The sequence below is a fragment of the Erpetoichthys calabaricus genome, chromosome 10 (genome assembly GCF_900747795.2).
Source record: "Erpetoichthys calabaricus chromosome 10, fErpCal1.3, whole genome shotgun sequence".
Taxonomy (NCBI): Eukaryota; Metazoa; Chordata; class Cladistia; order Polypteriformes; family Polypteridae; genus Erpetoichthys; species Erpetoichthys calabaricus.
This window is the reverse complement of record NC_041403.2, coordinates 151115447-151129542: the sequence shown is the minus strand read 5'-3', so window position 1 is coordinate 151129542 and position 14096 is coordinate 151115447. Positions and strand designations below refer to the sequence as shown.

Here is a 14096-nt window from a genome sequence, read left to right as displayed (position 1 = left end):
GAGAAATGCCATGGTGTTTAAGGAAAGCCAAAAACAGCAGACATCTGTCTTGGACTTCTGTGTTTATTATGTCTCTCTATTATAAAAAAAAATCTTGGAAGGAGACGAGACGTGAATTTCTGTGAGACACTTTAACGTCCCACGAGACAAGGCCGCGAGACAAAATGACAGCTGCTGTACAGGCTTTTAAATGTTCAAAGAGCTGCGCGACATGCAGATCACACAGCACGGCAGCAAGCCAGCAGCTGATCGAGCAAACAGGAGGTAAAAAAAGAACTATTTGTTTCCCATTGAATGACCATTTAACAGGGGGTTTCGGAGGAGCGACCACATCTCCTTAGCATGCGTTCAGCCCCCCTTTTCACAATGCGAGTGGCAGAAACACAAAGTGGTGGGCGCGTAGTGCGTCCCCTATGGGTTTTGGGGCAGGGGGAATGGGGTGTTTGGTTGGGGGTGGGCAAGAATAAAACAATAAAAGTCTCTTCAGAAATTGTAAAACCGATAACTTGACGCTTGTATTGCTGTGGACCACAAAGCCTCTCAGATCTGCACTGTGGTAAACTGCTAGTGGTCCCAGTCGTGAACCCCTGATGTCCCTGCAGTGTGAGCCAATATGACAGCTCCTTCAGTCAGCAGTACAGAGACCACTTCAGAACAACATGAGCAGAGTGCTTCCTGATGACGTCAGCTGTGTCAGGCCCCACCTTACGTGCACAACGACGCCACTTCAGTATCACTTGAAGGAAATCAGCCATGCTTGACAATCTCCTGACCAACAGTGCCAATCTCTCTGCCCTAATGGATCACCCTGAGCTCCAGTGAAAGGACCAGCCCAACACAAACTTACAAATAAATGTCAAAACTGTTAAAAGCAATTGATTTACTTGAATTAAATGATACGTGCCTTTTGGGGAAGTAGAGAGCAGCAACTTCTGGGTCAAGAACTGAGAGGTCATCCAGGTAAATATCAGCAGGTCCCAAATGCTGGCTCCTTTTACCTGGGTGAAGAGAAACACAGACGTAGGCAAATAACTCAGATGTGCTCTTAGTGCTGTAGAAAGTGTGACTGAGAGGGTGCAGGTTTGGACTGGTGTGGTACAGAAACTCACTTTTAGTAACAGTTCACGAAAATCGTGACACATGAAAACTGTAAACATGTAATAATGATACTAATAACTTTTCAAATTTGACATTATTCCTACTGATCCCATTTTAATTAAAAAAAAAAATACAATTTCCTGTACAATTATGTTTTGCAGTGACCTTCAAAAGCCAAGTCAGCAGGAAAAGCAGGAATTGATCTAACGCAGGAATGTTTCACTCCTGGGCAATTGTGTATAGCATGTTCAAGAGTAAGCAGCGCTAGCTACCTAATAATATTAATATTATCATTACTTCTTATTTCATTGATGCCTTTATCCAAGGGGACTTACAGTTAGGTCCATAAATATTTGGACAGAGACAACTTTTTTCTCATTTTGGTTCTGTACATTACCACAATGAATTTTAAATGAAACAACTCCGATGCAGTTGAAGTGCAGACTTTCAGCTTTAATTCAGTGTGGTGAACAAAACGATTGCATAAAAATGTGAGGCAACTAAAGCATTTTTTGAACACAATCCCTTCATTTCAGGGGCTCAAAAGTAATTGGACAATTGACTCTTTGGCTATTTCAAGGGCAGGTGTGGGCAAGTCCGTCGTTATGTCCTTATCAATTAAGCAGATGAAAGGCCTGGAGTTGATCTGAGGTGTGGTGCTTGCATGTGGAAGATTTTGCTGTGAACAGACAACATGCGGTCAAAGGAGCTCTCCATGCAGGTGAAAGAAGCCATCCTTAAGCTGCGAAAACAGAAAAAACCCATCGGAGAAATTGCTACAATATTACGAGTGGCAAAATCTACAGTTTGGTACATCCTGAGAAAGAAAGCAAGCACTGGTGAACTCAGCAACGCAAAAAGAGCTGGACGTCCACGGAAGACAACAGTGGTGAATGATCACAGAATCATTTCCATGGTGAAGAGAAACCCCTTCACAACAGCCAACCAAGTGAACAACACTCTCCAGGGGGTAGGCGTATCAATATCCAAGTCTACCATAAAGAGAAGACTGCATGAAAGTAAATACAGAGGGTGCACTGCAAGGTGCAAGCCACTCATAAGCCTCAAGAATAGAAAGGCTAGATTGGACTTTGCTAAAGAACATCTAAAAAAGTCAACACAGTTGTGGAAAAACATTCTTTGGACAGATGAAACCAAGATCAACCTCTACCAGAATGATGGCAAGAAAAAAGTATGGAGAAGGCGTGGAACAGCTCATTATCCAAAGCATAGCACATCATCTGTAAAACACGGTGGAGGGAGGCAGTGTGATGGCTTGGGCGTGCATGGCTGCCAGTGACACTGGGACACTAGTGTTTATTGATGATGTGACACAGGACAGAAGCAGCCAAATGAATTCTGAGGTGTTCAGAGACATCCTGTCTGCTCAAATCCAGCTAAATGCAGTCACATTGATTGAGCGGCGTTTCATGATACAGATGGACAATGACCAAAACATACAGCCAAAGCAACCCAGGAGTTTATTAAAGCAAAGAAGTGGAAAATTCTTAAATGGCCAAGTCAGTCACCTGATCTTAACCCAATTGAGCAGGCATTTCACTTGTTGAAGACTAAACTTCAGACAGAAAGGCCCACAAACAAACAGCAACTGAAAGCCGCTGCAGTAAAGGCCTGGCAGAGCATTAAAAAGGAGGAAACCCAGCATCTGGTGATGTCCAGGAGTTCAAGACTTCAGGCTGTCATTGCCAGCAAAGGGTTTTCAAGCAAGTATTAGAAATGAACATTTTATTTCCAGTCATTTAATTTGTCCATTTATTTTTGAGGCCCTGAAATGAAGGGATTGTGTTAAACAAATGCTTTAGTTGCCTCACATTTTTATGCAATCGTTTTGTTCACCCCACTGAATTAAAGCTGAAAGTCTGCACTTCAACTGCATCGGAGTTGTTTCATTTAAAATTCATTGTGGTAATGTACAGAACCAAAATTAGAAAAAAGTTGTCTCTGTCCAAATATTTATGGACCTAACGGTATAACATTTGAGACACAATTGGTTGCATTTGTTTTGTATTTCCAATTGGACCACAGACAGGTGAAGTGACTTAGCAGGATTTAAACCAACAAATTATTTTAGCCCTTTGAAGAAGTACAATTATTGTGCACAGAAAAGCACTTAAGTTACTTACATAGTACGTCTGCTACACCCAATTAACCGATACCCATTGTCTTTGAAATTTCCTGGTAACAGAGCTGGTATTTGCATAAGTGCTCAAATCACTAAAAAAAGAGCAATGGCAACTGGAATATTCACACATCGATGCAAGAAACAACATACATGGTGGTGAAATGGCTGCTATGGAGGGAGACGGGCAATGCGGTGAAAAGTACAGCTGGACTTCTTTTAAAATGGTACAATAGATTAAAAAAATAAATAAAGAACCTGCTGTTTTATATTATGTGTGCGATCACAAGGCACAGACCATCCTTGACTTGAAATTGGACTGTTCTTTTCTGCTCATGTTTGCAGAGGTCATATTAAACTAAACTGCAAGAATACAAACTACATTTTTTTAAATTTATCAAAAAAAAAAAAAATCCTTTGCGTAACAAAAAATTTTCCATAGCAAATAAATGTACACCGTGATTTTGAAAAAAATTAATTTGACTTGAAAAATACAGTCAGCAACATATTTGCCTTACTTATCTGAAAGTACACGGCAACTGCAGACAGCCTGTCAAAGTGAAATGGAGGACTCACACGGCGGTCTGCTGCTCATCTTAGATCCCCAAATACCGTGGATTCAGAAGGTACTCGGACCTCTTCACTTTCTGCACACATTTATTATGCTGTAGATGTAATTTTAAATGGATATATTTGCCATGGTGGCTGATCAATACTACACTCCATTACCCATAATGCCGAAGTAAAAACATGTTTTAATTCAGTACTTTGTAGAAGCTCCCTTAACTGCAATTCCAACTTTGAGTCTTCTTGGGGGTGTTCTTCCTGGCAGATCCTCTCAAGTTCCGTTAGACTGGATAGGGAGTGTCTGTAAACTGCCATCTCCAGGTCTCTCCACGCGTGTTCTATGTGGGCTTTGACAGGGCCACTCAAGGATGGTCAGACACTTGTCCTGCAGTCACTATAGTGTTGTCTTGGCTGAATGTTTTGTGTCACTCACAAGATACAGTGCTCGGAGTACTGCTCAGAGGGTTCAATCACACCAGTGAATCTTTCTTCTCAGTCTCTCGGGATTCCTTAAACTGTCATAGGCCTTTAACTCAACAGAGGTTTCCTTCTAGCCACTCTTCCATAACACGTCTGATTGATGGGGTGCTGCTGAGATGATTGTCCTTCCGAGTAGGTTCTCCCATATCAGCGGAGGACTTTCAGGGCTCTGTTAGAGTGACCATTTGGTTCTTGATCACATCTTGCCTAGTTATGAAGTTTGTAGGTACAGCCAACTCTAGGAAGAGTCCCTTCTAGTTCCAGACTTCGGCCATTTCACAATTCTTCACAATGCTCCAAGGAACACTCAAAGCTTTAGAAATGCACTGCACTGATCTATGCCTACAATTTGATCTTGGTAGTTCATTGGGAGTTCCTTGAAATTCATGACTTGGTTTTCAACCTGACATGCAGTGTGAACTGTTGGACCTTCTATACACAGGTGTGTGTCTTTCATACTGTCCAATCATTTCATTTTACTGCAGGTGGGCCCCAATCAAGTTCTAGACCAGCGGTGGGCAAACCACGGCCCGCGGGCCACATCCGGCCCGTTTGTCTTTTTAATCCGGCCTGCCGAAGATTGGTACAAAATTGCCCAAATCAAATCATATCATAATTATGACTGCATTCATTTGACCTTGTCCTGTAATGCCTGGCGTTCCACCAGGTAGCACATTAGGCGCAGTGATACATTGACTTGATTTTGCGGAGCCTGGATTACTCTCTGTTATTACTCTGCTACTGCTCTGAACCCATCTGCAACAATGAGTGGGCCAAAGAAAAGAAAAGTCGACAGTGAGTGCCGAGTGTTTAATAAGGAATGGACAACTAAATACTTTTTCACTGAAGTCCGGTCAAAGGCTGTATGTCTTATTTGCCAAGAAACCGTTGCGGTTTTAAAGGAATATAACATCAGCCGTCACTTTTCAACCAAGCATGCTAATTACGCTAACAACCAGTCAACGCAAGAGCTGATGGCTACCGCTCAGAGGTTGGCAGCTAGTTTGCAGGCTCAGCAAAACACCTTTATCCGACAAACTGCCATCCAAGAATCAAACATGAAGGCAAGTTATGTGCTGGCATTCAAATTAGCAAAGACCAGTAAGCCTTTCTCCGAAGGGGAGTTTCTCAAAGAGTGCATGGTAGAGACAGCAGGTATCTTGTGTCCTGAGAGCAGGAACAAATTTGAAAAAATTAGCTTATCACGCAGGACAGTGACTCGCTGTGTTGAGCTAATTGACGAAGACTCAGCTAGCAAGTTACACAAAAAAGCGGAGTCATTTACATTATATTCCTTGGCACTGGATGAAAGTACAGTAATCCCTCGCTACTTCGCGGTTCACTTTTCGCGGATTCACGACTTCGCGGATTTTATATGTAAGCATATCTAAATATATAACGTGGATTTTTCGCTGCTTCGCGGGTTTCTGCGGACAATGGGTCTTTATACTTCTGGTATTTGCTTCCTCAGTTGGTTTGCCCAGTTGATTTCACACAAGAGATGCTATTGGCGGATGGCTGAGAAGCTACCCAATCAGAGCACGCAGTTAAATTCCTGTGTGCTGTTGATTGGCTCAGCGACGGAGTGCTGCATTAACCAGGAAGTCTCATCTCACTCATTCACCATTAACGTGCTCTTGCTACTGCATTCAGGGGATTATCACCTTCATCGTCATCATTTTTACTGCGCAGCATATTCATCACCATCATCACGTCATATATAGCTACGTGTACTTCGCTATACAGTAAGTGTAAACTTATCTACCGATTTCATATTGCTTAGCAGTTGTCCCTGTTATTAATAGAGTAAAGGGTGGGTTGTAAACAATACAGGGAGGGTTTAAAAACGTCCAAATACACGTTAAATAATTAAATACATATGGTGTCCCTACTTCGCGGAAATTCAGTTATCGCGGTCGGCCTTGGAACCTATCTCCCGCGATAAGTGAGGAATTACTGTAATGACATAAAGGACACCACTCAGCTTTTAATTTTTATCAGAGGGATTAAAAGACAATTTTGAGATAACGGAGGAGTTTTTGGCCATGGAATCCCTAAAGGGGAAAACGCAGGGAGAGGACTTGTATGACAGCGTGTCGGGGGTCATAAATAGAAACAAGCTACCTTGGAGTACGCTCGCCAACGTTACCACAAATGGATCGCCAAATCTGACTGGAAAAAAACGTTGGGTTGCTCAAAAGAATCCAGAAGAGGGTCAAGAAGGACAATCCTCAGCAGGAGGTCATTTTCTTACACTGCCTAATCCACCAGGAAGCACTGTGTAAATCCGTATTGCAGCTTGACTACGTAGTGAAGCCAGTTGTAAAACTCGTTAACTTTATTCGAGCGAGGGGACTTCAGCATCATCAGTTTATTAAGTTTCTTGAAGAAATTGACACTGATCACTAGGACTTGCTTTACCACTCCAATGTCCGCTGGTTTAAGTTTGGGGAAAGTATGTCGACGAGTGTGGGAGCTCAAACAGGAGATTATCTCATTTTTGGAGCTACTTGAGAAAGCTGACGATTTTCCTGAGCTGAGTGACACAGATTGGCTTTGTGATTTAGCTTTTGCTGTGGACATACTGACACACATGAATGAGCTGAACATGAAGCTACAAGGGAAAGACCAGTTTGTGCATGAAATGTCAGAGCCTTCAAAACCAAGCTAGCTTTTTCCTCAAAGCAAATGTCAAACAACTCGTTCGCTCATTTCCCCACACTGGCTACACCCCACAGATCCCAGCTGAGCAATGAACACCTCAGATCTGTTCTGAGAATTGCCACAACAAAACTCACACCAGACTTCGATGCACTGGCAAGAAAGGGTGATCAACGACACTTCCCACTAAAAGTGAATGTAAATATTAACACTGTAATGCCTTTTTTATGTTTATGTTTGATATGTATGCATCTAGTGCTGGCCTGGCCCGTCTGTCAAATTTTAAAAGTCAATGTGGCCCCTGAGCCAAAAAGTTTGCCCACCCCTGTTCTAGACACATCTAAAGGAGAATTAAAACCAACAGGAGCACCTGACCACAATTTGGAGTGCCACAGCAAAGGGTCTGAATACTTAACATGAATGAGAGATTTCAGTTTTTGATTATTAATAAATTTGCAAACCTTTCTGGAAACATGCTTTGACTTTGTCATTATGGATTATTGAGTGTAGACTGATGGGCAAAAATGGCAAATTTATCCAGTTAAAATTAAATCTACAACACAGTAAGTTGTGTGGAAAGTGAAGGGGCCCTAACTACTTTCTGAATCCACCATACGCACAAATGTAACCCACCTGCAGGTCCAGATGAGACCCAGAATTAATGCTCAATATCCTAAAGGTGTAATTTAGATTTTCATTTCACGCTAACCTCCAAAAGTTACCAAGCCAAGGGAATCACTAAAAGGGTTTTGACATATGCAACATTACCTCCTGGTTAATCTACATTTAAACGTATTACAGTAATCCTTCCTCCATCGCGGGGGTTGCGTTCCAGAGCCACCCGCGAAATAAGAAAATCCGCGAAGTAGAAACCATATGTTTATATGGTTATTTTTATATTGTCATGCTTGGGTCACAGATTTGCGCAGAAACACAGGAGGTTGTAGAGAGACAGGAACGTTATTCAAACACTGCAAACAAACATTTGTCTCTTTTTCAAAAGTTTAAACTGTGCTCCATGACAAGACAGAGATGACAGTTCAGTCTCACAATTAAAAGAATGCAAACATATCTTCCTCTTCAAAGGAGTGCGCGTCAGGAGCACAGAATGTCACATAGATAGAGAAAACAATCTCTAGCAAACAAATCAATGGTGCTGTTTGGCTTAAGTATGCGAAGCACCGCGGCACAAAGCAGTTGAAGGCGGCAGCTCACACCCCCTCCGTCAGGAGCACAGAGAGAGAGAGAGAGACAGAGTTTGTTTTTCAGTCAAAAATCAATACGTGCCCTTCGAGCTTTTGTGCAGCATGTCGTTTCAGGAAGCAGCTGCACAAAAGATAGCAACGTGAAGATAATCTTTCAGCATTTTTAGACTAGCGTCCCTATCGTCTAGGTGTGCGAACAGCCCCCCTGCTCAATCCCCATACGTCAGGATCAGAGATAGTCAGCGCAAGAGAGAGAGAAAAGTAAGCAATCTAGCTTCTCAGCCATCTGCCAATAGCGTCCCTTGTATGAAATCAATTGGGCAAACCAACTGAGGAAGCATGTACCAGAAATTAAAAGACCCATTGTCCGCAGAAATCCGTGAACCAGCAAAAAATCCGCGATATATATTTAAATATGCTTACATATAAAATCCGAGATGGAGTGAAGCCGCGAAAGGCGAAGCGCGATATAGCGAGGAATCACTGTAGTCTAAAACTTAGTACAGCTCAATAAAGAAGTAATATTTAATTACATTTTAATTTTGCTCCTAATTACAATGTCCTTACAGCTACCAATTTGAAAACAGAGTAACAGTGCACCACTGAAATATAACTGATGTGTAACTTGAGTGATGCTCCTGTATGTATGCAGTCGCAAATGTAACAATCCTGACAACAAATGGATACAGATAGTTACCCAACAGAAATAATCTAACATTCTTAAACCTGCTTGATCAAATTTATGGGGGAACTGGGTGCAAGGCAGGAAACATCCCAGGGACCACTTGTGCAGACCACCACAATCACACAGAGCCAATTTAATAAACTTAAATTACAGGAAGAATGTTCAGTTTAACTCTCTTGCAAGAAGTACCACTTTTCCACTGCATTACCTTTCTTTTTATCGCTCACTTCAAGTTTCACAGCCGTTTCTGCAGCAGCCGATTGACAGTCACTATTCAAATTTTCCTCAAGACGTATTTCTATGACTTCAGACTTATGATGGAGCTCCTCTGCCTGCTTCATAGCTTTTCCAGTCACCTGGAAGTCTTGATGGCTTGTATCTTGTACCTGCCCTTCAGCAGAATCTTCCGGCTTTACATCGTCTAGATTTTCAGACAGTAGTATCTGATCGCTCCCTGTCTCTGAAGCATCCGTCGTATTCTGTGACCTTAAACCACACTCGTCATTTTCAAATGGGTGAGCCTCAGGAATGGTTACTCCAGAGGGTGAACTTCTTAAAAGTCCAACAAATTCAGTCTCTGATGCGTTTGTGCCTTTGTTCTCCACTGAGGCACCATCAGCACCTTCCATCTCCGGCTGAGAATCTAAACATGGACTGCTTTGTAAACGTCTCTGGTCCTCACTTTGGTGTTCTTCTGTCTGTGTGTCGGCACCAAACATCGAGCACTGCAGGAGTGGCTGCACGTCTGCAGTTTGGGCTTGCTCGGTGCTCAATGAATAGTCTCGAGGTTGTGGTCGTAGGAGGACACTGCCATTCTGCTCCTGCTCAAAGTCAAACTCCACTGACTCCTGTCGTTGAATAGTGCGAAAATGTGTGGTTTCCTGGGGCCTGATTGTTGGGGTCATCCTGATGCCATCTACTACACATCTCTCACTCTGTTTGATCTGAGAAAGAAACAAATATTAAGGTGAAAGTCTAGACTAGAGATGACAGACAGACAGACAGACAGACAGACAGACAGACAGACAGACAGACAGACAGACAGACAGACAGACAGACAGACAGACAGACAGACAGACAGACAGACAGACAGATAGACAGATAGATAGATAGATAGATAGATAGATAGATAGATAGATAGATAGATAGATAGATAGATAGATAGATAGATAGATAGATACTTTATTAATCCCAAGGGGAAATTCACAAATAGATGTTATTATGTGTAACAGAATGGTAAGGTGGTGATTTCAGTGGCCACGACTGCAAAAAGATGGCTTCAAAAAGGATCACTTAAAGGAAAAGGGGAACCATACAACCCCTGGCCCAGACACACTAAGTAATTAATTCTTTAATAATTCTATTAAGAAAACCAAAACCAGAACGTAAATCCAAAGTACCAAAAATGTAAACATTAATTCTGAAAAAGGATGACACAAGTCTAAATGCTAAAAGATGTTTCAAAACAAAGAGGCAACCCAAATAAAACATATAATTCCAAACCCAAAATTCGAAAAATCAAAATCAGGACGTAAAGAGCAAAATGTTAAAACCAGAAATTCAAAGAAAAATATCAACAAAAGTTACAAAAATTTGGAAACACAGCACAAGCAGGAATTGCTAATAGTTCACAACTGGCTTGAGGCGTCTCTGACCTTTAAATAAGCCGAAACAAGCAGCCTGATTGGCTGAGTAATTAGAACAGCCAACCACAGTGCTTAGCAGTGTTATGCAAGTTCACACAGCTCATAGTTCAGTTCACACAGATTAAAATGAATAAATTCCCGTTCATAGTTCACCATTTCAGAGTGAGAATGAATGACCCATGAGTTTATTTTTTTTCAGTTTTGCATGCCTTATCTTAGGCTGTTACAGTGTTCCTGAATAAAATACAATAATTATGAGGATTTGAATAATGACAGGCAAAATATAACGTGATGTTAATTTTAGTATTGTAGGCAGGATAAGATAGATAGATAGATAGATAGATAGATAGATAGATAGATAGATAGATAGATAGATAGATAGATAATTTTTTTTTAATTTTAAAATGACCTTTATTAACAATTATAACACAACTGCAGTCAAATTAACAGCCAACATTCAAAAACATTTAAAAGTAAAGTTTTCCTACTCAGACTTTAGTACCAGACATTCATTTTCCATGGAACATAAAACATCATTTACAGCCCAGATTTCACTAAATACATCTAATTGATTAATTAGCTTAAAATATGCAAATTCAATCTTCAATCTCCTTTGAAGGAGGACCTTAAACATTAATAGGGCGTCAGTGGTTTTCAGACCTTTATCTCTATTTCTTCTTGTTTTTAAAGTTGCCATCTTGGCCTGGCCTAACAAAAAATTACAAAGTAAACATTCTCTTTTATGAATTCTCGACACCGACATTCCAAAAATATAAATGAGTTCATTAAATACAATCCCCAAATTCAACAACAATAAAGCAAGGAAAGTCAGCAATGGTTGTAATCTGGTACAATACAGGAATAAATGATAAATTGTTTCTTTCTGAAGGCAAAATGGACACTGATCTGTTGTGCTGGCGCCAGTGGTTTTTAAGAATGAATTGGTAGCCACTGCTACATGTAGAATCCTCCACTGCAGGTCCCCAACTCTTTTCTCAATGGGAGGTTTATATAAAGTCCTCCATGCTGGAGATGTCGTGTCATGCAGACACAGAGTGTTCCTCCAGAGGGTATCAGTCATTTCCTTCAAATGTATAAAATGGGACACTTTAAGACACCAGTCATACAATTCTTTTTTTGACAAATCTTGGAACAAAATTCCATTTATGTGATTAATTTTTAAAATTGAGTTTTTAGGCCTGATAAAATCCTTTACATTTGGTTTAATTCTAATATCACATTCAGGAGGTTCTGCCTCTTTTATGAGATCACCAGAGAAAAACTCCTCACACAGGGGACCTGCACCCAATTGCACTAAAGAGACTTGTAGTTTGTTAATAATCGACCCCCCAAAGCGGACAGACCTAATCCCGAGCTCATGTGCCACAGCTGCCTCAGACTTCCACTGGTTGCTGACCGGATCAATAAAGTCAGCTACTTTAGTAAAGCCTTTGCTCATAAGCAGGGAGTTCAAACTAACCGAGTCAAACTCCAAGGTTGGATTCCATACTACTGGTTCTTCAAGTAACCAGAAGACTGAGTCCAGATTAATTCCCACTCTGCTTGCTTTAGTATGCCAAATAAATAACATATTGCGGTAAAAAACGGGCAGCACAGACAGCGCCAATTGCTTGACGTCAATGAAAAGGAGTTGCAAATCAAAAAGAAGATTACCAACCCTATGAAAAAAAGCGAACGCCAAACTCCTCCACAGTAAAGGCTGAGGGGCATACAAAAGACGCTGTAAATCTGTCAGCCTAAAAGCTTCAATTCTGCACAGAATGTCCACCAAGCCCTGACCACCTTCATCCACAGGCAGATGTACCACACTGCGTTTAACCCAATGAATTTTGTCCCAAAAAAAATCCAGCAAAATTCTCTGAATTTCTTTTAATAGCCAAAGTGGAGGATCTGCACACCTAAATTTATGCCAAAGCATTGAAGCAATTAAATTATTAATAATCAGCACTCTACCCCTAAAAGAGAGCTTGGTGACCACCCATTTCCATTTCTTCAGTCTCCCCTGAATTTGATCAATTAAGCCCTCCCAGTTATCAGCTGTGGCTCCAGACTTCCCAATGTAAATTCCCAGATGTTTAAACACCTTAGAATTCCATGTTAAACCACTTGGGAGGCTTGGGGGAGGACAGTCCCACTTGCCCATCAGAAAGGCGTTACATTTGGACCAGTTGACCCTGGCAGATGACACCGTTTGAAACACCTGTAAACAGTCCTTCAGCAGGACAACATCATTGGGTTCAGTGATGACAACTGTGACATCGTCAGCATATGCCACCACTTTAAAGGATGCAGTGGGACACACAGGCAATGACAGGCCATGAAGTAATTGGCGAAGTCTGTGGAGCAGGGGCTCTATGGACAGTGAGTATAACATACCAGACAGTGCACACCCCTGACGAATGCCCCTTGTAACAGAAAATGGGGCTCCCAATCCTCCATTAATTTTTAAAACACTAAACACATTTGTGTACATTAATTTAATATAACCTAGAAAGGTCTCACCAAAACCAAACCTCTCTAGAACTTTAAATAAATACTGGTGGTCTACCCGGTCAAAGGCCTTTTCTTGATCCAATGAGATAAGACCCGCCTTAAACCCAAGAATCTCAGATGCAGATACCAAATCCCGCACAAAGAAAATGTTATCAAAAATACATCGTTCAGGGACACAGTATGACTGATCGAAAGCCACCAAGCAGTTCATAACAGTCCTCAGACGAAGAGCCAACGCTTTAGAAAAGATTTTGTAGTCTGAGCAGAGTAGGCTGATTGGTCTCCAGTTCTTAATGTTGCAAAGATCCCCTTTTTTTGGCAAAAGAGTCAAAACAGCTCTCCGACAACTCACAAGAAGTTCTTTATCCCTGATGCTCTCCATGAACACAGTCAGGAAGTCCTTACCCATGATATCCCAAAAGGACTTGTAGAATTCGACGGGAAGTCCATCAATCCCAGGGGCTTTGTTCTGATTTAGACTCCCAAGAGCACTAGTGAGTTCCTCCAGCGATAGTGGCCGGTCGAGTACTTCCTTAGTGGATGGAGTCAACTGTGGTAAGTCATCAAAGAAAAATTCTGTGGTTGAAGACAAGTCCACGGTTTCTGCAGAGAATAAGTCTTTGTAAAATTTTAAGGCAAATTCCTTGATCTCCTCAGTCTCCGTCATTTCAGTCCCATCTGCAGTGTTCAGACAGTGAATGATTTTTGCCTGAGCAACCTTTTTCTCCAAAGAAAAGAAAAACTGCGTAGGGGCGTCTATGTGAGAAATATTCTGGAATCTCCCCCGGACAATGGCGCCCTTCACCTGTTCATCCAGCAGGGATCTTAGAGAATTTTTTTTGTCTTGTAGGGACTCAAGCAAAGTGGCATCAAAACCGCTATCCAGTTTGGCTTGAATTAGCCCAATGTCCTCTTCCAGTTCTTTAATGGCCATGGTGACCTTTCTAGAAGAATGTTCAGAATAAAACTGGCAAAATAGTTTAATTTGGACCTTGGAGACATCCCACCATTGTTTCAGAGATGAGAATTCACTTTTGCTGAGTCTCCATTTGTCCCAAAAGAGATGAAAGTGTTGAAGAAATAGAGAGTCTTTAAGAAGT

General features: G+C 41.4%; 2 protein-coding genes across 3 annotated transcripts in view; both read right to left on the bottom strand.

Moving 5' to 3' along the window:
- LOC114659547 (phosphatidate phosphatase LPIN3-like) overlaps positions 1-14096 on the bottom strand; it is a 104312-nt gene that overhangs the window by 28269 nt on the left and 61947 nt on the right. For both annotated transcript variants that reach the window (XM_028812098.2, XM_028812099.2), the window contains 2 exons: positions 9045-9780; positions 905-998 (listed from right to left, as the gene is read on the bottom strand). In XM_028812098.2, the coding sequence (XP_028667931.1) occupies positions 905-998; positions 9045-9780 (830 nt within the window). The remainder of the gene's footprint in view (positions 1-904; positions 999-9044; positions 9781-14096) is intronic.
- Positions 1732-14096, bottom strand: part of rprd1b (regulation of nuclear pre-mRNA domain containing 1B) — a 1182184-nt gene continuing 1169819 nt past the window's right edge. The window contains exon 7 of the mRNA XM_051932586.1: positions 1732-1840. Coding sequence (XP_051788546.1) covers positions 1799-1840 — 42 coding nt within the window. The 3' untranslated portion in view covers positions 1732-1798. The remainder of the gene's footprint in view (positions 1841-14096) is intronic.